The sequence below is a fragment of the Falco punctatus genome, assembly GCF_963210335.1.
Source record: "Falco punctatus genome assembly, chromosome: 3".
NCBI classification, from domain to species: domain Eukaryota; kingdom Metazoa; phylum Chordata; class Aves; order Falconiformes; family Falconidae; genus Falco; species Falco punctatus.
In genome coordinates, this window is record NC_137582.1 from 118,408,413 (window position 1) to 118,433,922 (window position 25,510).

Genomic DNA, 25,510 nt, shown 5'->3' on the forward strand with positions numbered 1-25,510 from the left:
GTTACTGGCCGCTTCTCTTCTTCTTCCCTCCTCCTGCCTCGCACCGAGGGTCCTCCGCGGCCGCGCCGCCCGCCTTGGCTGGGTTTTGTCCCCCTCCATCCTGGGCCTGTGTGGTGCCCCCCCCCGCCCCCCGGCGGCCGCCACGTGCTGGGCGCGGCCCCCCTGCCCCCCTGGGTGAGGCTGGAGCGCGGCGCTGCCGGGCCTCGAGTGGGGCCTCGTGGCTGGGCCGGGCCGGGCCGTGCCAGGCCTCGCGTCGCCTCCTCGCGTCGTTGGGGCGGCCCGGGCCTGTCCCCGGAGGCTGCCCTTGTCCCGCTCCGGCCCGGCCTGGCCCCGCGGAGGCATCCCCCGTTTCTCGGCCTAGCCTATTCCCGGAGATTCCCGTCCTTCGCCTGGGCCTCTGGGCCCCGTGCCCAGAGGTTCCGCCCCTATTCGGGCCCTTGGCCTGTCCGCGGAGGTTTCCTCCCTTTGCCAGGGTCACGGGCGGTGTCCGGGGTACCGCATGCCCGCTGTGGCTCGGGAGAGCCGCCTCTGTTCCGGGGGAGGCGGTGGGGGCGCTGGGCCCCCGGGGCTGGGGGGAGCGGCAGCTTGCAGAGGTAGCGACACGTCCCGGCCGCAGCCGTGACCCCGTGAGCTGGGGTTGAACCCCCGGTAACGTTTAGCTGTCACAGGGCTCACGCACCGGCGCTTAGCACGGTGTGCTTTGCCGTCCTTCGCTTTCTTTGCTCGCATCTTATTGTGTAAGAGTGAAGTTTAGTAGAGCCTCAAATGATGCGGTGGAATGGGCTTTGCAGTGGCACGGAGGCGCGTCCGAGCTCTGCATCTTAGTTTTCACCAGGCTGATAGGGGTTTGTTGTTCTGGAGATATTGTGTTTGAGGTTTCTATAAATATATTTCAAAGTCTCCACTCCACGAGGTAATTGTCACCGTAGTTTCCTCTTGAATGTCTTTCTGATTGTGTTTATGTGCCAGAAGGTGACACGGTAAGTTTGGAATAAGCAGTACTGTGCGTAGAAGCCTTGGGAGGTGCAGGTTAACTTCTGTGTGCTCGTGTGTGTTGAGGACTCTATAGAGGTGGAGTGGGTGGTGGAGTGTGTGCAACAGTGTTTCCTGGGGGCTTGTCAGGTGGGGAACTCGTGTGGGTATGCTGTATAGGTGTGTCTATACAGTGATGCACTGATGCTGTGGCATAAGAACAAATTTGTTCATTGAAATAAACAATACATAAAAGTGCTTGGAAAACGTTATGGGTTGTCTTATAGCTGATAGGTGGAAGGAGAGGAGCCTTTATCTGCTGCTTCTGCAGCAGCATCAGCACAGAGCACATGTGTCAGAGGCTGCAGGGTCACATCAGCAAATGGACAATTTCAGGATGCTCTTTCCAAGGAGCACAGACAATTAAATCATCCAGTTATTCTCTGCAAAGGACTCTTGCAGTATGGCTTCCCACTCGTAGCAAAGGCAGGTAGTTACATCAGTGTTTACAGTAAGGCCAATGTGATGTTTTAGGTGTGTTTTTGATGTGCCTTTTGTGTGGACGCTGCCCTCAAGTGCTGTGGCTGAAGAGGATATCTGTTCTTTGGGTTTGTATTGCATAACCCAATTTCCATTAATTTCAAAATGTGTTTTGAAGTGTAGCCTCTCAGATTGCCTTTAAGGGAGCATATAGTGGAGGCAGAAAAAAGGAATATTTAGACATAACAGTGCCTTCTCCTGGAGCGTGTACTAGTTCTGTATACTTGTTCTGACACCTTGCAGATGTCCAGCACAGAGTAAGGAAATAGCTGACTTTATGAACTGCATTGGTAGTTGCACAATCTAACAGCAGGTAAGAGGATAAAATAAAGCAGTTATTGTAGAGAGCTATCTACAATGTATTTTTTTGTGACATAGGATCCTATGTAGAGTCTAGGGCCTTGTGATTACATCTGATTTTTCTCTGTATCCTGCTATATGTTTTTGTTTTGCATCCTCCCTACTGTGAAATACTTGTTCCTACTTCAGGAGGAACAAGGAGGGACATGTAGAAGTCAATGTTAAGAGTTCTCTCTTAAGTCCTTAAGAAGCTGACATTGCTGGTTATAAATGTTGCTCCCAAGTCGGTACTCCAGCAGATAGGCCTTGGTGTCCTGAGATGTCTTTTCAAAATCAGTGTTGACTACATGTGAGACGGTGTGGTCTGCAAATTGTACGATCTCAGCACGGGGAGCCTGTAGAGTTCTGGAGTCTGAACAGTTGGCTGCAGCGTTGCACTGTTCCCCTTCAGCTGGGGCTCCTGCCGGTGGGAGGGAGGAAGGCGCAGGGGCAGCATGCTGTCATCGGCAAGGGTACAGAAGGCCTTACTGCCTGCTGACTCAAATGCCCGCGTCTTTACATCCTTCTTTGTCCAGGGATCAAAAGGGGAAACCTTCTACCTGCCAGTTTACTGTAAAGGAACAACCTGCCCATGGTAAGGAGGCATCTGTAGCACAGTCCGTCCGGTATCTTTTTGAGGTGCCTTGCTAATTCCACATCTCTCTGTAAGCTCTGTATCTGAAAAGTATAGTTCTGTTCTTACTGTTTCAGTAGGTGCTGTCTGGAAAGAGGTTTCCCTGTCTGCTGTGATTTCAGAGCTGCAGTGTGCCCCCGGCCTTAACTTACAGTTTTGTTTTCATGAAAGCAAAGTTCTATTATGTATATTGTAAATTAAATGAGTATTCTGTTATTAGAGTTATAATATAATTTAGCTGTCTGCTGGTTTCTCCACCTTTTTAAGCCAGGAATTTTTTAAAGAAAATGTTGTGTTAAAGCCAGGCCTGGGTTCATAGCTGAAGCTTTTGAGATTAAATGCTACAGAAAAGCTGGTGAACACCTTCTGACATGGTTATTACTGTTAGAAAACAAAAACATTACATGTATAAAATAGGTGACAATCCATGCAAGTCAGCAGATGTAATAGGGTTTTTGTATTATTATTATTTGCTCCCACTTTCTCGTAGTTTTTTTTATTATTATTATTATTTGCTCCCACTTTCTCTTCTGTAAGACAAATATTGCTTTGGGAGACCTAGGAAGTGCTGTGCACATCCTGAGGATGCTTTTCATTGTAAAACTGTTCCCTTTGTGGTTGTATCACTAGCTCCCTAAAAGGATAGTACAGTTTTGCCAGAATCTTGACTTTCTCTTTGCAAAATGACAGTTTGCCATGTCGGAACTTCTTAATTGTTTAAGCAGCTATATAGCCCATGAACTTTTTTCCATATGTGGAAAAGTTCACAATATACTGAGCTGTGTTTGGTGGCTGCATGTGCCAGTACAGTAACGTGGTTTTTGGGTCATATGGTTTCCTCTGAATTACGCTAGTACAGAGAGTTCCTCTGCGTGGCAGGATTTTTGCTATTTAGCCATATAGTTTAGGCCACAGGCATTGAAAGAGAGAGGAACGGTGGTGTTAATTGCAAAAGCTCTTCTGGATCCCTGGGGGAGCTTGTGTAAGGTAATCCTGCAAGGCTGTGTCAACAGCTAATGGTAGGAGATGGGGTTGTGCTGGTTTGCCTTGTGTGTCCTGTGCCTTGTATTTGTGCTTTGAGCTGACCCCTGTTCCTGTACTGGTAGGCTCTTCAGCAGATGCTTGCTGCTGGGCAAGCCTGGGAGCATGGCTTAAAACTGCTTTGTGGGTTTCTGTAATCGGTCCCAAGATAAGGAGAAGTTGTTAGATGTAGCACAAGAGCTCATCTTGTCTTCTCTGTTCATGCTGGAGTCATGCCAAAGTGGTGTCTGGGAACAAGTAGGTGCCATTTTGTTTCTGGGTGGCAGGCTGGGTTTGTAGGTCTGGAGTCTTTCTTACCATAAAGGAAAATATCCTTCCCCTCTTCACAGTAAAACAGAGGCTAAATGATTGAGGTAGTCACTGCTATTAGGCTGGAGAAGAGTTTCTGCTTAATTTAGCATTGTCATGTCAGAGCTATGAATAGTAAAATCATGGGATTACATTTCGTGCCAGCTGAGAATTGTGTTTGCACTGTTTCACTCCATGGTAACCCGGAAGCTGTCGTGTCCATTAAAAAAAATAATAAATTAATGGCACACAGAGATGACACTCAGCCTCGTTGCAGGAGCACTGGATCCTTGCAGGGGGTGGGGGTGTTGTTTCCTATCCCAGGCAGAGTTTTCTGTCAGCGTTCTTTTTTCCTGTCACATATGAAAATACTTTATATGTTTCTCCCCTGTTGCATGAGAAGGAGGCCTCTGCAAAGTCCTGCTTGTGGCTACTGCTCCTTTGAAACAAGAGCGAATGGACTGCTCATAGTTTCATCTCCAAATTTGTCATCTGGCCATTTTTAGCCTGTCATGATTTACGGTGTAAGGTAGCTGTACAAGACCCAAAAAAGACCCTGCTGTAACGTGAGGGGTGCTGCAGCTTGCACAGCTAGCCTGTGTATGTCCTTCCCACTGCTGCCTGCAGTTCACTTTTACCTTTGGTTGAGTGAAAGGAAGAAAGGAAAGCTTGGCAAGTAACCCCATAGGTGCCTCTGAGAGCACAAAAGGTGATGGCTTGGAGGGTGTGGGGCATGATAAGCGGAAATTCTGTTCTCAAGGGAATTAGGCTCAGTATTAATGATGTTAACTTGTACTTTAACAGAGGGCTGTACACATGATACCTTGTGGGTATTGTGTACCTTATTATTTCAGGCCCTGTGTATCTGTGTAAATTATTACAGTTAATTGGTCCTGTAGGGCTGTGGATGCGATTGGTTTCTTGAGTTAAAGATCTGTGTATGCACTATCTGATTAGGTTAAGTAAATTTGTCAGCCTCTTTTTTTTTTTTTTTTTTTTTTACTGGGAAATGGTGCTGGGATGAATGGCTAAAATCAGAATCCTTTCCTATGCTTGTAAAATGTGAGGATTTGTCAGTATCGTGATTGGTTTAAATTTTGTTTTCCCTTTTTTACTTAGGTGAGACCTCAATCGCTTCTAACAAAGCAGTATTCAGAAACATAATTGATGGGAGACTTATACAAGGTATGTAAATACAGCGCTGAAAACTGAATAACCTTATTCCATACGTACAAAATTTCCGTGGACAGGCATTTACTTACCTCTGTTCCATAACCTAGCAGAGTGTAGGGGTAGCCTGTTCCTGATGGCTTGTGCTTACAATAGCTCCATGTTCGTTTATATTTTTTAAAGAACCTTTAATGTTACACCAAGTCATGGAAATCTTTTTCCTTGTTTTCCCCTGAGGTAACGAGATTCAGGTTAAAGGTAGAGATAAATTAGGTGCTGGCTTGAGAATAAATATGTGAATGGTTTGATTTTTGCAGATTACAAATTAAAGTTGCTGGAGCTTGTATTTTCATAGGTTAAATGTGTGAAGAGAGTAAGCCTTTAGGACAGACTCAATTTTGGCTGTAACTATATTGTGTATTTCAGAAGATATTCCAAAGAGCCCCAGATTCAGTTGTTTTTTACATGACTTGCTATTTCTTTGGAAGCGTAACTTTCACATTTTTATAAATGCATTGTGGTCACTAATGAAGGAAATGCTGGTGTGCAGAATCTGCTGGTTTCCAGACTGCAGTGACCCGAAAGGGTTGAAAACTTCACTGGAGGTCACAGTTTGTTCTTCCATTGCTGTGTGGGGAGTAGCACAATAACTTCAATTACGCACAAGTTTAAATTCTTTGGTTAACTGATTTTTGAATAGTTTTCTTACATAAATTGGATAATTTCTTGCTTCTCTTGGGGGTCCTGAAACTACAGGCACAAGGATCCAAGGGTTCACTTTCGAAAACTGCTCAAAATAGTAGGGTTGCACTGTGAGGAAGCCATTAGTTTTGAGAAATACCTGAAATTTCTGCGTTTCTGTTCCCAGGCTGTATAAGTTTGGAAGCAAAAAGCTGATGAAATAGGTTTTCCTCTTTTTTTCTTCTATATTATGGATGGTTCTATTCTGTGTTTAACAGAAGATCCAACTGCCTGACTTCTGTAACAAAAACATCCAGATTTCTAATCAGCTTTTTCTTGAATTTGTTTTCTTTGAGGGTCCCTGTTCACTAAACTGTCTGAGTGACAACATAAGACTTTTTCAGCTCAAAGATATATAGTGTATTTTTTGTCAAGTAACTAGTTTCATAATTGAAGTCAGTTATTGGTGTTTATAGCTGGTCAAATTATTTTGAAAGAGACTGTTCAGCACTGCAATCTGTAGAATCAATTATTTTTAGAAGAACCTGTAAATAGTCTGCCAACCATTCTGTAGAACCTGCTTCTAATTATTTATTTAGGGATTGGTTTAATTGTGTGAAAACACAAACACGCTTGAAAGAAAATCTTAATTTTGAAAGCATATAGACTAGAGAGAAATTGGAACTGTTGTTGAGAAACCAGTACTTCTCTTGCTATGACAGAATAATCTGAACTTTTTTTTCCCCTCAAACCGTGTTTGGCATGTAGTAAAATAGAACACAGTGTTTTGGTTTGGGTTTTTTCTTGTTTTTGTTTTTAGCAGTGCTGTCCAGGAAAAAAATTTGTTGAGGAGGTTGGTAGGTGTAGTTGTAGGCTTTGCTTTAATTTGTGTCATTAATCTCCTGAAAACATACGCGGGATACTTGATCTAGAAAGAGGAATTGTTCTGCATTTTGTTACGCTAATGAAACTGGAACTGCGTGATTAGAAAGAGAATTTTAATTTGCAGGCCACCAGGCTGGCAGTGGGACCTATGCAGGTGGCTCTTTTTTCTTCCTCTTAAGTGCCCTGTTGACATCAAGAGCATACTTAATTTTTGGTGCAAGACCAAACCTTAGCTTGAAAAGGAAGAATCAAGTAAAAGTGAGATTATTAGACTTTGATTTCTGAGCTAGCTAAGCCAGCGTCTGCTTTCTGTACTTTGTACGTTACTGCTGGCACTTCCAGTGTGCTCAGACATGTGGATAGCTGCAACTTTTTTTCCACTTGATAGCAAAATCCTGTGCAGCTGCAGTAAAAGGCTTGCTGGGTGTGGTGGTTTGACCCTGGCTGAATGCCAGGTGGCCCACCAAAGCCACTGTTACCACTCCCCTCCTCAACCGGACAGGGGAGAGAAAACACAAAAGCCTTGTGGGTCGAGGTAAGGACAGGGAGATCACTCAGCAGTTACCATCATGGGCAAAACAGACTTGACTGGGGGAAATTAATTTCGTTTATTACCATTAAAATCAGAAAAAAACACCTTCCCTCCACACCTCCCTTCTTCCCGGGTTTAATTTAATTCCTGATTTCTCTACCTCCCCACAAGTGGCACAGGGGAATGGGGGTTATGGTCAGTTTATCACATATTGTTTCTGCCACTCCTTCCTCCTCATGCTTTTCCCCAGCTCCAGTGTGGGGTCCCTCCCATGGGAAACAGTCCTCCATGAACTTCTCCAACATGAGTCCTTCCCATGGGCTGCAGTTCTTCACACACTGCTCCAAGTGTGGGTCCTCCTTGGGGTCACAAGTCCTGCCGGCAAACCAGCTTCAGCACGGGCTTCCCACAGGGTCACAGCCTCCTTCAGGCATCCCCCTGCGCTGGCATGGGGTGTTCCTTGGGCTGCAGGTTCCACCATGAACCTCCACGGGCTTAGGGACACAGCATGTCACCATGGGCTGCTGGGGAATCTCTGCTCCAGTGCCTGGAGCACCTCCTCCTGCCCTCCATCTGCACTGACCTTGGTGTCTGCAGTGTTGTTGCTCTCTCTGTCTCGTTCCTCTCTTCTGGCACAGATATTTTTTTTTTTTTCCCTTCTTAATACGCTATCACAAAGGCGCTGCCAGTGTTGCTGATGGGCTCAGCCTTGGCCAGTGGCTGGTCTGTCTTGGAGCTGGCTGGTATTGGCTCCATTGGGCATGGGGGAAGCTTCTGGCATCTTCTCACAGAAGCCACCCCTGTAGCCACCCCTGCTACCAAAATCTTGCCATGCAACCCCACCATACTGGGAAATAGATTTTACGTAGCTGTCGTGCACAGCAAGGTTAATTTGCCGTGCTTCTGGACTGCTCTTTTAGAAGAGGAGCTTTAGTTCTTTGGTATATTGATGGTTGTCAGACTTAACTGATTTAGGAATGTTATTTTCATGTTTTAATCTAATGTAGGGATTCATGATTGTCCAACTGCTATTGTCATTATTTTGATTTGCTCTTTGATAGAACTGATAGGTCTGGGAGCCGTAAGGAAAGAGCAGGTATCGTGTGTCTTTGTGCTAATTGCGGTTGGGTTGAAGGGAGGTGGGTTCCAGGGCGTTCTCTGGCTGTGTCCCTCTGCATGAGCTGCCAGCGTGCTGCCATCCCTGCAGCAGTCTCAGCAAGTGCAAGGTGCTGCTTGGACTGCACGTCCTTCCAGGGAATTAATGCGCAGTATGAAAAATAGCTTTTGGGGGCACTTGCTGCAGAAAATAATAAAAAAAATGAATAGCTCTTCTATTTTTTGCCAGGTATATGTCTAGTAAACAAAGATTGCTCTGATTTGACACTGGTGTCGGGCTGCTTTTCCTAAGTATATTGAGCCCGAGTGCAAGAGAAAATACTGAGGACCATACTTAGTATAATTTTATGTGTTTTTACATGAGTCCAGTAGTTCATGTTTGGCTTATTTAACCAACTTGTTCATATCAGTGTTACTCGATGTTCACCAAGTAATTTGGTGTTGGACATAGTGAAACTTATTCTGTAGGTAGATAGTTAAGTTAAAACAATATTGTTCTGAAATTAATTTAAAAGATGCTGAAGGTTGTTAGTTACTGTTGCATTTTATTTGACACTTTTTATTTCCTGTAGTTTGTCATTGTATCTTCACTAATATTTGGCAGTTCTTAACAGTGCTATTACCCAAGTCTTGGGACATATCTGCAGGTGCCACTTGCCTCCTCTGCTTCTCTGGGAGGCAGATGAATTAAAATGCACAGAAGTTGTGATTTTTACAGGGTTGTAAATTACAAGATCATGTATAGGACTGGATTTTTAATTGCTTGATCAGATTTTCTGCCTCTGCTAGGCCTGTTTATAACAGGTTATAAAGGTTAAGTTTATAAATAGCTAATTTCTTATTTTCAGCGCTTTCAAAAGGAACACAGTGCTGACACTTCTGTCAGCGCTTTCCAGTATCTTTGATATCTCCGTAGCATATGAATTGGGATTTAGGGTCAGTCAGCAACAAATAATTTTTATCTTCTGGGGTTTTAAGTTGTAAAGAAGCAGTTTGTTGGCTAGGACAAAGGTTGCCACAGTTTAAATCGATGTAAGCCTTTCAGGTATCTTATCCAGATGTTAAAAAGCTTGTTGTGTGGAAAATGAAACTGTTTTTCTACTATGTAGTTCTGTGACTTTCTTTTTAAAAATGTGTTTTTGTAGTGATTGCTGTTGCTTTATTATACAGAGTACACTGTAAGACATTTTGTAGTTCTGGGTTTTTTTTTTGTAGAATTAACTAATCTTGTTTGGGTTTTGGAGCTCAGGATTATAAATTACAGAGCTGGCTGAAGGAGAATTTTTTTTTTTTTTTGTTCCCTGATAATGAAGGCTGTTGTGAGCAAATAGCAGTTCAGCTGTTTCTCCCAAACTGAATGTTTGTGCTAGCGAACACTAAATGAATGACAAGATGCTCAGACAGAAATGTTTTCTCTAATGAGGTGCTATCTTGTTTGCTCTGGATCTTGGAGCAAAATAAGCTGGCCAGAAAGGAACAAGTAAATTTTTGTTTTCCTATGGCAGTTTATATAGTGTTTTCTACAAATGCTTTTACAAAATATGTAATATTTGCAAGTTAATGTTTTGTAAATGCTGTGTAATAAAATGAAACTAATGAGTTTTACAGCCCTGTGCACACTTGTAAGGTATGTACATAAACAATTTCACTTGTTTCCAAATGTTCTTAGTGTTTATGCTCAGTCTATTATAGACAGATATGAAGACAAAGAAACTGTTTCTTTTGGTAGGGACATACCTGCTGTGTTTTTCTCTCTAAGCTGGCAAATTGTGGTGCTATGTGCAGGGTACAGCAATCCTTGATGACATGCTTGAGATGGAGTGATACCAGCTTAACATTTTGTCAGGTGGCTTTTCTGTACAGGGCCGTGGTGGTTCTGTTCTGCTTTAACATCTGTGAAAGGTCTGAAATAATGATGAGTACTGCTTGAAAGACTTCAGAAAAAAAAGAGTGGAAGATGGAAAGAGACAGTCATAAAGTAATACGGGCCAGTTGGAAATAGGAGAAAAATTCCTGGAAAAAGGCATTGTGAAAACTAGAAATGTTCTTCGTTTGACCCGTGTCTTGGCATATAGAAATGTTCTTTACAGTGTTCTGGAATAAGAAACTCCTGGAATATGATTTCTGCTTCAGCAGAGAGCGTTGAGCACGTTTCCTACTTTCCTTTCCATATCTGGAAGAAAGGTTAGCTGTTACTGCTTGTTGTGTGTTGTCTTGGTTCATTTTTTTGTAGTAGTGCTCTAAATATGAGAACAGTGTCCTACAAATGAGAATTCAGCCAACTTTTGATCTGGATGACACCTGTGTGCAGCAGATCGTATCAAAATTTTGTGGTAATGTTGGGGGCATAGGTAAAAACCAAAACAAACCCCATTATCACAAAACAAGAAAAAAAATGGTTATGGCAATATTTTTTTTCTGGTAGCTACTCTGAAAGGTGGAATGTCAAAGGTCTTTGTAAGGTGAAAGTCAAGATTTCACTCTTTCATGGATGTTTAGGTGGATACGTGACAATAGTAAAAATAAAAAGTCTGTGGTGTTCTTAATTGTCTTTGTTTTCAAACATTGGTAAGCATGATTTAGAAAACAGTAAACCTTGCAATATCACCTTCCCTCTTGGGTGAGAATAGGACTTAATCGCTGTTTCAGAGAAAGTATAATCTTCGAGTAGCCTTGAAACCTTTTTTCAGTGAGGTAAACAGAAGAAATTAATAGCTTTAAACAAGTTTATTTTATGGTTGAACAGAAAGTAAATTACATTCTTGCTGTTAGATCAGAGATTTAATAACATGGAGTAATTTATGAGGTTATGTTTACTGTTGTTTTCTTTTTTAAAACTTATACCCCTCTAACAGTGCATGGAAGGATACTGAAATGTAATTGTAGACCTGTCAAAACAGCTCACAGTGGACTGGTGGCACCCTTTGAAGACGGCGATATGCTGATGGATGAATTTGTCAGGAAAACAATTGTTTCTCTTGGCTTGTGGATTCTCTTTAACAATATGGGAAAATCCTTAGTCCCGAATCCAGTAAGACCGTACAAATGAGCTGAGAGAACTTACTTCAGTACGGCTGTACAGATGTAATGACAGCAATTAGTATGTATATAACAGGAGATGGGATGGGAGGCATGGGAGGTGGAAGAAGAAAGGAAGGAATAAGCAGACTTAAAATTCTGAAAGCTTGAAAAAACGCTTTAAAAACTATGTTCTTCATAAAAGTACATGAAAGTATTCATGGTGAAGTGGGCAAAGAACTTTTGCAATGTATGTGCTCTGTTGAAATACTTAAGATACAAAGAACAGTGTGGGTACAGCACTGGATGATAGCTTAAGGAAGCTAGGCTTCTGTTGGTCGTTGCCGGCAGTAAGTACAGCAATGTACATACAAAGATGCTTCAATGCGTATTCTTCTCATTTCAGGTTTGCCTCCTGATTTCCTAATTGACAAAGCTGTGACAGTGAAACCTGACTGTTGAAGGGTGCAAGGTGTGAACCTGCTCAAGCAGGTAGGCACACAATAGAAAACCTTCAAAAGTGGTAAAACTGCCTGTTGTGGGGTTTGGAATATGCCTTCTAGCCTGGGCATACTGAAGTTAGGCTGTATCAGTTGAATTCTTTCTTCATTGTTAATACTGCTGTGCATAAGGGACTGTACAGGCTTTGAAGAAACAACTCAGCCTCATGTCTTGGAATGTTTTGGCTTGTCTTTCCAAATAGCTGGTAAATACAAGGGTAAAATAGAATAATTTTGTGAAATCTTGGATGTTCTGGAAGAAGTAGTACCTACATTTTTAATGCTATGTTGAGTGACTTTTGGATTTACACCCTGGTAACTTTTGAGAGAAAATGACTCCTTCCTCCTATATACCTTAATTGGCTGGGTTATTAAATGTTATACTGATCTAAAGTGTTAAACCCCCATATTCTGTCCGTGTTGTCCCCCATTCCCCCCTCCCCCAAACATTTGTTCTTTTGCTGTGATTTTTGCTGCTGTGTTGCAGCAATTTGAGTTAGTAGCCATAAAAGTTCTCGTTAACTCTTCTGAATAATTTAGTTTTGAAGCTGTGGTAGCTTGTGGAAGTGTACAGTGGTAAGAGACTCTTGACAGTGACTTTTTTTCACTGCTGTGGAGCGGAGTTGAACTGTTATTTTGAGTTCTGTCTGGAGACCTAAAACAGGTAAAATATTAACTTTCCTGCCACTGTTTCATGACAAAAGTTTGTCTTCTGAGCAAAGTCCGTTTGGTGGCATAATAAGAGCATTTGCTCTTCCATCGTTTTCACCTCTTTGAGTAGTCTAATGGATTGCTCTGAGGATTTAGGAATGGAGAAGGCAAACTTTCCTTCTGTAGCCTGCAAATTTTAGGAAAAAATTTAGGAATTCAGCAAATTTGAGAGTGAGAGGCTTCCAGGCTGTACTTCTCCATCTCAACCTCCCCCTTATTTGTCAGTAGGGCTCGTATGAATGGGGTCACTAATTGGTCTGGATTAAAAATGTTCTTGTAAAACAGAACATTTGTAATCTCTGTCATGGCATGGATTAAGTTTAGAGTGTAGATTAATAATTCATTGTATTGGCAGAATGGGAGCTTTCTGCATGGGCCTTGTTGCTAAGGCAGTAATTAGTCAAACTGCACATCAACAGAAATACTGAGACATCTATGTTAATTTTTGTTTTAGTTCTTTAAGAAGTAGAGGTGGATCTCTGAAGAAAACTGTCCACAAAGGTTTACTGTTAAACACTGAAGAGGGTTGACTCTCACTTTTGTCTTTGCTTGGTAGATGACTTGAGTTGCCTACAATTTGCAATATGGGTTCTATTTGGATAAGGTGCTTAGAAACCAGGCTTTTATCGCTTTTCCTCTGTAGATGTTAAAGATTCACAACATTTTTATAGAAGACAAAAGTCTTGTAGTTCTTGACCAGAATTCATTCTCTACTGCATTTTTGTAAGGGTCTTCCCTTTCTGAATGGCACCATTTGTAGTGTGGCAAAAAAAAAAAAAAGTTATCTTAAAGCAGCTCAAGAACTGCCAGAATGAAGAAGCTTCTATAAGTATTACTAAAACTACATGCAGAACTGATCAGCTTGTGTTGCTCACTTTCCTTCACAAGAAACAGGTTTAAGAGTTCCAGGTGTATGCCTTTGGGGTCAGGGTGGGAAATCCTTGATGCCAAGAAAGGAATGTAAGTAATGTGGCAGTGTTCTCCTGTGAATTAAATTCACTTAAGTTACTAATTGCTGTCAAAGACTCTTGCAGCTCAAGTAAACACTCTGACTTTCCATAAATTAGGAAGTAGGATTCAAAACAGTTTAGCCCCAGTAAGAGATGGTGTTTGCCAGTTTGAATCTTCCTGTTCAATGAAGCTTTGGCTGTACTTGTTTTCAGACAAGGCTGAACTTCACACCTTTGTGTTAGTCATACAGCATGTGGGAAGCTGCAGATTTTCATGATTTCTGCAGAAATGTCCACATTTCTTACAATAAGAATCTAAAAAATAATAAAAATAATGTTGAATAATTTGCACTGGTGATGTACTTTCAGCCAACTAAACAGCTAGCGGTTAGATTGACTATTTTCTTTGCTGACCAATTTCAGTGATGTCAGATCTGTCTTGCAGTAAATGTAATTAATTTTAAATCTGCGTGATACGAGTAAATTTAGCAAACTAATTTGGAATACAGATTGTTTCTTCAGACTTGGTGTGTGTTGAATTATGAGGTATGTTACACAGTGTAGTTTTATAGCAGATAAACAAGCTGTCAAATGTCTGTTTTCCAGTAGGGTAATATCTTACCAGAACTTTTAAACTCTGCACACTCGGGATCAGTGCTGGTATTTTTGGATGCAGGACTACGCTACTCGGGAAGAAGCTAGCTGTCCAGCAAGCTTATAACTGGGTCTTCACAAAAGACAAACCAAAGAACAATTTTGAAAATTTCTGGCTAAGTTTCCAGGAGCACATACCTTCCAGATGTGTGCAGTCACGCTTGTGTCTGCTGGGAGATGAGACCTGATGAGGCAGCAGGAGTCAACTGTGCCCCTTTCAAGGTAGAAGTGGAGCTGGTGTCATGGGAAGGCAGTTCTGTAGCTGTAACCAGGAAGGGAATGTGACGTCTGGCAGAGCAGATTGCTAATGACAAGTCTCCATAGCATTGTGTAAATGCTTCTACTGCAGGGCCCACTCAGGACCAGGCACGTTTTACCTTCCAGTGTTTCAAAAAGCAGCATCCCCCTGTGAGCTCTGAGGCTGTATGCCTGTGCACGCTTTGGGGCCACAGCATCCTGTGCAGTGGAAAAATCTGAGTGGTAAGGTAAGTGAGCAGCCACCACTGCTTTCACAGTTGGCCTTTGCTTCATTTACAGGCATCTCTTTCTTTAAAATCAGAGTAATGCTTAGGATGTTTTGTAAGAAAAGATTCTTTCAGAGCAGATCTTTTTTTGCTTACCAGCTGAACACGTTTTATCTGACTCAGCCTTTAATTCTTAGAACAACTAAATGCATATCACAGTAAGTTTGCAACTGCAGTGTTGACACAGGGGAGCCAAAAAGACTCCAATATTTAGCTTGTTTAACCTTTTGAGTGCTGATAGAGCAGAGCAACTCAGTTTCTATTCTAGTAGGCATTACCTCACTTGTTAGGAATGAATCAACTTTAAAAATATTGACAAAGATTAAAAAAACCGCCTAAGACAAGACCTTTTGGCACACATCGCACATACCAAACTAATGTTTGGCTAGTAAGTGCTGTGGATCAAAGTAAAATACAAAGTCTCTTAAACAACTCGAAGCAAGTGATACCTTTAAAATCTATTTTGGGGGCCCTCTTGGGACTTACTGGGAGTTACTGCCACTTTTACTGTACTTGGTCAGTTGGCTCTAACCACATGCTTTTTCTTGGAAAATTATTTATTTCAGAAGAGACACAACAGAAGAGCTGTGGTGAAAGCTGTTTTAATTGTATTAAGTCTATTAAAATATTTCAAGCAGTACAGAGTTCAGTGTAACTAAAAGTAACTAATAGATGATAATATGTTGAAGTGTAGTTGTTGAACTACAGGGTTGTCGTTTAGTAGAGAGCTATTCTGAAATTACACAGTTCATGGGATATATTTGTAATCTTCTTACAGAATGTAGGGTTTTTTTCTGGTTTTATCATGTCAGAGCCCCTCAGGATTCAGCTAGGAGCAGTGCTCTGATTTGGAGAGGCAATTTAGATAAGCTTCCTATATCTTCTAGTAGTTTCTATTACTATTTGTTTCTTCTGCTTCTCTGTCATGTTTTGGTTTACTGTGTTAAACCTTTGATTTTGTCCAACAGACTAGGAAATGTTGCTGTTTCAACAGATGTACTTAGTAAATTAGAAGGAGATACTTACAAATGGTCTTTTCACACATTCTTTCCCTGAAAAATAACCAAATAACCATGCATAAGAATGAACTTTGCTTCTTCAGTGGTAGTGCTTTTTGATATTCATCCCTGGTGTGATTTATTTTTTTTTTCCTAACAGAACAGGAAACATTCAATCGCGTCCTGTCCCTGTGTCGTCCCGTCCCCCGCCCCCCCCTTGCATACTTTCTAGTGTGGAATATATTAAAATACTTCAGTTGAATTGATATAGCATCTTTAGTATAACGAAAGGGAACATGTAACGTGATTTTTAAAATAAAAGCCAACTTCCCATTTCTAGAAAGTACCAGCTCTCATGATGAGGAGCAGCCCACTTTCCCAGCAGCTGCTCCGACGGGCGTTCTGCTCTTCCTGAAAGTGCCCTGGCAGTAGTTGGACTATTCGGTAACTATATATGTAATTTGGCTTTGGAGTGAAGTGAAGACATTTAAAGTCAGTCCACTGGAATTTGCTTAAAATGGATTAAGCAGCAGAAGTACTTGATCATTTGCATTCATATACCTAAATGTGTCTATTTGTCATCAGTAGTTGAAAAAAAGGATAAAGTTGTACTAATATAGTTCCTTTTTTCTTCCTGGCTCTTACTTGTGCAGAAAAGTTTGTTGATAACTTTTATGCAATATTCAGTTAATGCAAATTTTGTCTTTACAATCCTTTTCCTAATTCCCAGAACAATCATAGGTTTTTTCCTCTTCTATAATGTGGGTGATGAATATTGCAGAGTGTTTGTTGTCAAAATGCCTCTTTGTTCATTTCATGATTTGAGATGCTTTTTAGCCATTGAAATAAATAATTAACTTGCAGGATGTCATCTCTGGACCATCACAACAGTTATTAATGCTCAGTTTTCTTGGGGGCTCTGTGATCTCATGTACTTGCACAATGTTTATTTTATTCTCTCCCAGGGTATCAGAGGCCAAGGACTTGTGGTCGCTTAAAATAGAGCGGATTGTTAAGGGGTCTGTCTCAAAGGCACTGGCAGTTGTGGACTGCTGTATATGATAAAAACATTGATTAGATTTTTACTATATGATCCTTTATAACTCATGTATTTTGAGCTTCCTTAAGTAACATGAGAGAGGATATTTGATGATTTAAAGCTGAAGTGCTGATTGCATATTAGAAATAGACACTAATAAAAATCTGGCTCTTAGTTAAAACATGTTTGTGTTTATCCAGTAATAAGTTTTTATTAACAGCATTGCAGTTGAAGTGTCTGCTTGATTGGAAGCACCTAAACTTCTGCTTCTGGATTTATTACACTGCACAGACCTTAGACATATCCTGGAAATGCAAAGACAGATTTTAAATCTTTATAGGCATGCCACCTCTACCTGGAGCTGGGATAACTTAGTGATGGATGATTTTGGAACAGGTTTTGGGAAATACAAGTTGAGGCAAAATAGCAATAATTCATATTCTGGGAAGTCTTAGTGACCTGCCAATGATGTTTTTGAAAGGACAAGGATAGCTCAGCAATCCTAAATAAAAGGATAGAAGAGTATAAAAGCAAGTTGTCTTTTCAGTGCACTGATTAAAACTAAGGTCAGATTTCCTTGCAGTATCATGGTGGCATTAATTTTGTGAATGTGGGTGTTGCAACCTAAAGCTTCGAATGAGAGTGAGTTCTGTTTTCCTGACTTGGAGTGCAGATGGACAGATCTGCAGAGAAATCAATCAAATGTGATCAAATATACATGCAAATCTGTCCCAACTCCAAAACAAACTCTTGTTTGCTAACATGGGGGATATTTCCTGACAAAAAATACATTCAGTTGTAATCTGGAAACTGTGTGTCTGTACTTTTCTGTGCTCATAGTATCATTTTTCATGCATTCTCTATAAAATTCCAAAATATCAGTAACACTGTGTACAGATCCACTTTGAGTGGTAATTCAGTAAAGTAAGAAACTTTTCCATAACTATAATTTTGTTGTTGAACATGTACAGATAAAAGCAGTACTGTAAATCTACTGGTAGGCTGATTTTTTCCTTTTTTTGTTTTTGTTTTTGTTTTCTTTTCCCCTCTGCCCAAATTACTTATAGCTATGCAATATTTTACTGACTTTGAGAGGAAGAAAATGTAGATTTTTTGTAGAAATTCTTAAGGAATTCTGTTAAATGCTAACTAAATTCCTTCTGATATTGTGAATGAAACTTACGTATTGTTTAAAGGGTACAGATTTTCTTCTCAGCTTCATTAGCTACTTCTGGAATTGCAGAGTTCAAATTTTGATACCAACCGCTCATGTGGAATACTCAACAATCCTAACACTTAATTCAGACTAGCACTTAGTCCCTTTCCCAGCCCACTATGGAAACCTCCAGTTTCTAGGAATGAAAATAGAAAGGCGATTGAGAACTTGATCTGCTGAGTGAAGGAGTGGAGTTCCCTTCTTCCTCGCCAAGTCAGGGGCTAAAGCATTTTCCATTTAAGCCTAAGAACTATACTGGAACCAACAGGGATTCAAAAGCTGGAGCATTTTTTGCAGCATGATTGAATTTGAAATTGTAAGGAATTTTGTTTATGGCTGGATACAGTGATTAAGTAGGTCAGCTATTACTACAGTTGAGAAGCACTGCAGTGGCTGGACAGAAAAGGCATCAGAGCTCTCCCAGCCTGTCTCTGGTATGCTGGGTTTGCTTCCACAGCCGTTTGTGGGAGGGAGGTCACAAAAGGAGGTTGTTGGTAGCATGAAGTGGAAGGTTTGTGAAGGTCCCTGTCAGAAGCCGCAAATCTACATATTCGGTGTTTTGACTCTTTGGACACTGACAGGAAAATTGACCAGCTGAAAGAAATCTAGTGTCTTGAATTTTATCAAAGTTTGTACCAACCATCAAATGTGAACAACATGACGCTTCCCACTCTTGAGTTAATAGTCCTGAATATTTTTCTCGCCCTGGAAGCAAAGAGATAATGAAAACCCTCTAGAAAAATCCTGCTTATTGTTACAAGTTGATGTTTACAATAGAACAGATCAGGCAGGGTGTAACTGAAACAATTATGGGTTAAGTTGTATTCACTGAAACATCTTTTAAGGGACTCTTTAACCTTTACCTGGATACATGCCTGAAAATAGCCGAGGTAATTCATAATTATAGCTATTTTGAGTCATTTAATGCTGCAGCATAATCTCTTCTGTCTCTGAATAGTTGGAAGGACGTCTGAATTATTTTGGCTGCAACAGAACTCCTCACTGGATGATACGCACTTGTAACTGATCGTAACAACTGCATAAACTGAAGCAGACAGGACAAGTATGTCCAGGATTTAACCTAAGTGTTCATAGTGAGGCAGATCTGTGCAAATAGCGTCATATTCATGCATCTTAGATTATCATTTTTGTTTGTGGTTCCTTCTAAAGATTTAGAGAAGAGTTTACGGGGGGTGGGCTTTTTGGTTTTTTGATGGTAAGCCCTTTTTATTTCTTCATTGTTGTTTAAACCAGCTGCAGCTGGCTGTATTGATAGTGATGTGACTGAAATGAAATGGTTTGTGTCTCTTTAAAGGTATTCTAGCAGCACAGCCTCTGCCTGCTCCTGAGGTTTGCGTTAACTTGCGGCTTTCAACTGTAGCATTTATACTTGTAATTACTCTGGGTTGAAAGCCTTTTATTCTTTTTGCAGATTTCCTCCTTCAACCAAAATAAACCTTCTATTCTCAGCCCAATACCATTCATCTGTTATTAGGCAGCCACTTCAAACATTCATATTTCCAGTCTTATCAAGCTTCATGTCACTCTGTAGTTTGTCAGGCTGCCAGATGTTGCCTGTTCTTTCAAATTTCCTGTGTTACTTTGGGTTTTTCCAAATACTTCTATTTCCCTGTTTCTTTCAGGTACAACTGACAGGTGCTTGCAAAGATGTCTAAAACTAATAAATCAAAATCTGGATCCCGTTCTTCCCGTTCAAGGTCCGGATCACGTTCACGCTCACGTTCCTTCTCCAAATCTCGCTCCCGTTCTCGTTCTGTCTCACGGTCAAGAAAACGCAGACTTAGGTAAGTGCCTGCAGCTCTGAAGCCAAAGGGTGTAACTGTGTTTTTCCTCTCTGTCCTGTTCAGATGGTTTGTTACTTAAGTCTTTTCTAGGGAAAGACTTTGATTGTCAGATTCTAGGACAGATAGTGTCCTGCGTCTTAGGCTGTTTCCTGCCAGCCTGTACTGTTTTGAAGTGTTTTCAATGAGCTAAAATAATAAATCATGACGTGTTTATCAGCATTGTCAGGATACTTCTTTTGAGCCCTTAATCTGGTCTCTATAGCATGGTTTTGGTGAGCAGTAGTTTTACTTTTCTGTGCAGGTTTTTTCTCCCGAATATGAATGCTGACAGAGACTCTAATGTACAGTTAAATCGGTGGTTTTGTTACTGTAGCTCATCTTGTCAGGAATCCAGTCCACAGTGAGTTGCTACAGCCTTTTCCGACTGGGCCCTTAGAGAAGACTTCTGTACTTGGTTTTTCCTCAAAGGTATTAATAGAAGCCTGTGTCAAAATGCATGAGTTTGGGTTATTTCCCCCCTCCATGTTCTTCTGCAGTTATTGATTGCTGCTGTGTGTAAGGGTTAGGCCTGTTGTGCTTTTCCTAATGCATCATTTCTGAGATCCAGTTTCCTATATTAAAAGTACTCATGATTAATGATGATGATTGAAATCACCAAAGCAGGACAAAGGGGAAAATACAGATTTTTATCATCACCTGAGATTATTTTGAAATTTTGATTTTTATGAGACGTTTGCTTTATTGCTGGAAGTGAGCAAGTTTAAGTGTGTGTTCCATAGAGTGGGGAAGGTCCATAGCAAAACATGTTCCTTTTTGTTAAACATCTTTGGCTTTTTTTAAGCTTTTAATGTAATCCCAGACTTGAGAGGCCTTTGCGGACGTTGCATGCTTTTCCACTCTTTCTAAAAATGAATTCAGACAAGTTTTAATGTCAGTTTAAGATACTGCTGTGAAAGGTAGGGGCAATTTTTGTTGTTTCCCTGCCCCTCCTTCAACATACAGGAGTTGTTTAACAGAAATGATTGTTCTGGATGGATAAATTGGATCAAGATAATTTCACTGCAGTTAATTTTGAGAAATCATTAATGTGCATAATAGTTATTCTTACCTCCCTGAATTGCTTCTGATCAGGCCAGTTACAGGCTTACATCTTCCCTGAATATCAGGATATCTGTTTTTTGCTTTTCTTTTGGCTAAACATCTTTGTATCTGGCAAAGGCATTCCAGTTAGATTGGCTATAATGATGTTCAGCTGCTTTTTCACTAATCTTAAATTAATTATACATTCTGAAAATTATTAGACTGCAAGCATGTGCAACTGTTAACAATTAGAGCCCCTGCATTTAAAAAAACCAACTCTTTAATAAATGTACAGTTCGAGAGAGAGGGACATGACAAAACTAAATTAGAGGCGGAGACTTTAGTCAAGCCCAGTTCTTTGCAGAAGGAAGCTGGAATGCTGCAAGATACATGGCCATTTGGGAATATCTGCCTAGCTATGAAGGAACTTTGACAGTTGAAAACAAAGGCACCCTGTGCAAACATGATTGTTTCCTCTGTGCTGCTGCTGAAGCTACTTGTGCTTTGTAAATAACTCCTCTTTTTTAAAAAAGAGTCAAAATGGAGGGGGGTAGTACAGGCAAGTCGTCTTGTATGGCGTTAGGATATTCTCTCAGGTACGTCTTGTGGTATCTTGGCATAAAAAGTCCATTATTTTGTACTTCAGCATACACCACAAATTGTTTCAGTCTTTGGTAGGTTTACTGTTTGTTCTAAGTTGTATTGCCATGTTGGAATCTGCCTAATATTTCTTGCTTGCTTTGTTTTTCATTTTTACCTGTTGTGAAGTAGTTGGTGCTTCAGAACTGGAGGAGCATGTATTAGCTGGCTAGCTACAGGGACTGGCAGAGCTGGGAGAATTACTGCTCTTGGTGTTTCTTTTGCATGATATTTACTGTATTTTTCTAAAAAGATCTCTTGTAAATAGTCTCTGCAACTGTTGGAGTGAAATCTTGCTGCTGCAAGCCTCTAAAATGATGGAACAGATTATGAAAGTGGCGTATAACAGGTCCCTTGCTGGTAATTGATCACAAACACAGCAGTTGTCTGAAAATGGGAGTGTACGTGTTCTTAGTGATTTTGGGGCTCGTTATAATTGGTTCTTGCTGTTTTTGCTTTTCGTTCTCGTTGTTTGAATCAAATGTCTCAGGGAAGTTGCTTAGGTTTTTTTGGTTGGTTGAAGTAAAGGATGAAGCGTACGTTAAAATCATCGTTAAACTGTTGGCTAGCAATGACTGTAGTATGAATAAACAGTTTCCTGCTAAATACTGTCAAGTATTTGATAGGTGGAAGGAATAAAAACAGAAGTGAATTTTGTCTATGACTGCATGTATGTTAATCCTGTAGGAATTCTGAGGGCAGGCAGCATTGTATAGGGGGACTTGGGGCGTGAGCGGCGAGGGGCCAGCAGTGAGTTGTGTGTTACCAGTCTCTAAAAGTAGTCCATGTCTCTTGGACTATGGCCAATGATCGTTTTAGAGCCAGGTCTCTCTTAATGTAAGAAGGGACTGTGGTAGTTGTTTCGATGAATGTTATTTGCTAGAATTCTGTTATCAAAAACTCTCTTTTTCTGTTTAAACTAACCAGTTTGGACGTTTGCTCTGTTTTACTAATGCAAATTTGCTAAAATCTCAGACTTCCTGCAGAAGTTTGTTTTTCCAACAGCTGTGAAATACTTAGTGTAAAGCTGGCTTTTAATCCTGAGCTACAGTGGGGCTTTTAAATAGTTACACAACTGCAGCTCCAAAAATTTAATGGAAGAGGCTATTGGAACAGTTAGCCCTTAATGTTTTACCACTTAAATCTATATTCTTACAGGCTTTGTGATGGTCTGGGATTCAGTTCTGTTCTGCATGGCGTGGAGGCGAGCAGAGGGACTCAGAGCAGTGCCACCTTGTGTCATCAGGCTGGGGAGCCAGTGCAACCCCTCTGCTGTACAAATTGTTTGGAGCTCCAGCTTCTGAATTGTGGCAAGAGGGGCACCTTTTAAAACTTAGAACTATAGAGCAGCGTGCCATTTGCTCCAGTACTGCTTTTCTCATGTTGAGGTGTAGCAATTTATTTAACTTGCCTGGCAAAGAAGTGATGTTTCATCTTGGTATCAGAATTTCAAAAGCGTGTGAGAACTTTGGGCACAAGAGGAAGATTTTTGGATCTGTTCCAATCACGGTAGCAGAACAGGCATAAAGAAATACTTCTTTGTGGAGGAGATCTAAGATGACCTTGACTTTGAGCTGTAGAGAGCTGAAAGTTTGAGATGTCGCTTTTTCTGAAGCTGGATAGCAGCCATGTTCGTCCTAGAAAAATGAAGAGCCACGTGTACTTATCATGGTCTCTGCAGTGATCCTGAAGTCAAATATTTGTTTGGCAGTATCACAGACACAAGTTATTCTGACTGCAATTTATTGAGGGCAAAGTGTAATGCCTCAGTTTGATAAGGGCAAACCAAATAATTACTTTTAAAAGCTTAGAAATTAATTTCTCAAACACTGGGGTTTTTTATAAGGCTTCAAATAAAAAGTTGTGACAGAAAAAAAAGCTTTAAAACATTTGTGTAATCTTTTTTTTTCTTTTATTAGTTCTAGGTCCCGTTCAAGATCATATTCTCCATCTCATAACAGAGAAAGGAACCATCCAAGAGTCTATCAGAACCGGGATTTCAGAGGTCATAATAGAGGATACAGGAGACCATATTATTTTCGTGGCCGTAATAGAGGGTTTTATCCGTGGGGCCAGTATAACCGAGGAGGATACGGCAATTACAGGTCAAACTGGCAAAATTATCGCCAAGCGTATAGCCCTCGTAGAGGGAGGTCACGTTCTCGTTCACCCAAGAGAAGGTCTCCTTCACCAAGGTCTAGAAGTCATTCTAGAAATTCTGATAAGTCATCTTCTGATCGGTCAAGGAGGTCTTCCTCTTCCCGGTCTTCCTCAAATCATAGCCGAGTTGAGTCTTCCAAGCGTAAATCTGGAAAGGAGAAAAAGTCATCTTCCAAGGATGCCCGGGCATCTCAGTCTGCAGGAGATAACCAAGGTGATGAGTCGAAGGAGCAGCCATTTTCAGGAACAGTGGCTCAAGACGCCAAGGCATCTGAGGGTTCAAAACCGTGGCAAGATATGACCACCTATGGTACAAGTTCAGCATCAAGAGCTTCTGTGTCCGAACTTAGCCCAAGGGAACGCAGTCCTGCATTAAAAAGCCCTCTCCAATCAGTTGTGGTGAGGCGTCGTTCTCCTCGGCCAAGTCCATTGCAGAAGTCAAGCCCGCCACTGTCCAACCCGTCACAGATGAGCTCCGCTTTACAAAGCGGTGGCACCTCCTTTCAGGCAGGCTCTCATCAGAGCCCATTTGACCATGGCTCGTCAGGTTTGAGCCCAACAAGGAAGAGCCCTGTGTGCAAAAGTCCAACGCCAATCAGTTCCATTTACAGTACATCTCAGAAGGAGGAAAGCACAGCTCCTGGAGGAGGAGCCTTCTCAAAAAGGCAAGCGATGCGTTTCGGTGTGCTGTGGTATTTTTTGACGAGCCATTTTGCATGTGTAGGCGCTCTCTGAGCGCTGTGAGGGTCCTGGGTGTGTGTGCAGGCTCCAGCTGGAAGGAGGCCCTGGGGCGTGCAGGGTGCTATACGAGCAAACTGCCAGCTCTTTGGGCCTGGCATTGTCTGAATGACACAAAAAAATACAGAATTAGCCCTGTGTCGTAGGAAGTTGGAGTTAGTTTGTTGACTTGGGTAGTTCTAAAGATCACATAGGTTCCCTGCAAAATATTTGTAGCTTATGAACACTTGAGGTGAAGATTTTCTAGCAGCCTGACAGTGCACACTGGAAGCTTGCATTTACTTTTCAGCTAAAAGACTTTTTCTAGTTTATAGTACCTAATGCAATTCAAGAATGCAATACCAAAAAAAAAACCAAAAAAACTTTAATGACATCTTACTGCATGTCCTGCTGCAAGCAGCCTAAGGCAGATGTAGTTGCAGTGCTTGTGCCTGTGGATGTGGTTAGTATGAGAAACTAAAGCACCGAGCTAATCACTAAAATTAAGACATCCTTCCATACAGAAGGCATCAACTTACCACGTTTCTGTTTGCTTGGTTAGTCCACTGCAGATTTGTGCCTCAAGGTGACACTTCATTTTAAAAGATACAGTGGCATTCACAAGTGCTTTTAAGTTTTTTCTTTATTATTTTAAAAATTATTTAGAACTGATTCTATATCAAGCATATCTGAAATTAAAGAGGGGGGCGGGAAAAAGTTCTAATGCTTGTTTGTGCTTTCCAAAGCACTGAAGTGATGTCCTTGGGCTTTACTGTTGGTTTCCTTGAAGCTAGAGTTTTGCTTAATGAATGCTTTAAAACATAGTTCTGATGCTTTAAAGTAGCTAAATTGTTGTTCTTATTAAAAGTGTTTTGTCTTCTCCCAGCAGAATAAGTATTTTCCTCTGTTAACCTTTTTGCTTTTATTTGTATTTACAGTCTGTCATGAAATATTTAGCTTACCTATGAAACTTGCATCCAAAATTTGAAGTAGCTTTTGAGGCTTTTATTTCCAGTGTGTTGTTTAAAGCAGAACAGCCCAGTTTGAAAGTTTTGATGTGTTATTCTCCTGAACCAGGTTTGTAAGTAAATAAACCAATTGGGTAAGATGTTACTATTTTCCTTAAAGTGAATCTGTGGGTAAGCTGTGTTTTATTTGTTCTTAAGCCTCATTTCATCAGTTCTGCATATCCATTTTCTTCTACATTTGCTGAATTTATTGAGAACTAGAAGTCTAAATCCAGGCTGAGTAATCTGCTTTACATGTTAACTGTTTGAGGGCCTAGAGACAGCTTTCTGTAC

General features: G+C 41.0%; 1 protein-coding gene across 6 annotated transcripts in view; it reads left to right on the plus strand.

Annotated features, from left to right (window-relative positions):
- The window catches only part of THRAP3 (thyroid hormone receptor associated protein 3), a 35,344-nt gene that overhangs the window by 139 nt on the left and 9,695 nt on the right, over positions 1 to 25,510 (plus strand). For 2 of the 6 annotated variants that reach the window (XM_080381923.1, XM_080381918.1), the window contains exons 2-5: positions 4,934 to 4,999; positions 11,623 to 11,708; positions 19,452 to 19,613; positions 23,252 to 24,157. In XM_080381923.1, the coding sequence (XP_080238049.1) occupies positions 19,477 to 19,613; positions 23,252 to 24,157 (1,043 nt within the window). In that variant the 5' untranslated portion in view covers positions 4,934 to 4,999; positions 11,623 to 11,708; positions 19,452 to 19,476. Of the gene's footprint in view, positions 1 to 4,933; positions 5,000 to 11,622; positions 11,709 to 14,380; positions 14,517 to 18,766; positions 18,872 to 19,451; positions 19,614 to 23,251; positions 24,158 to 25,510 lie in introns of all 6 variants that reach the window. The other 4 variants (XM_080381919.1, XM_080381921.1, XM_080381920.1 and 1 more) reach the window with 4 other exon arrangements.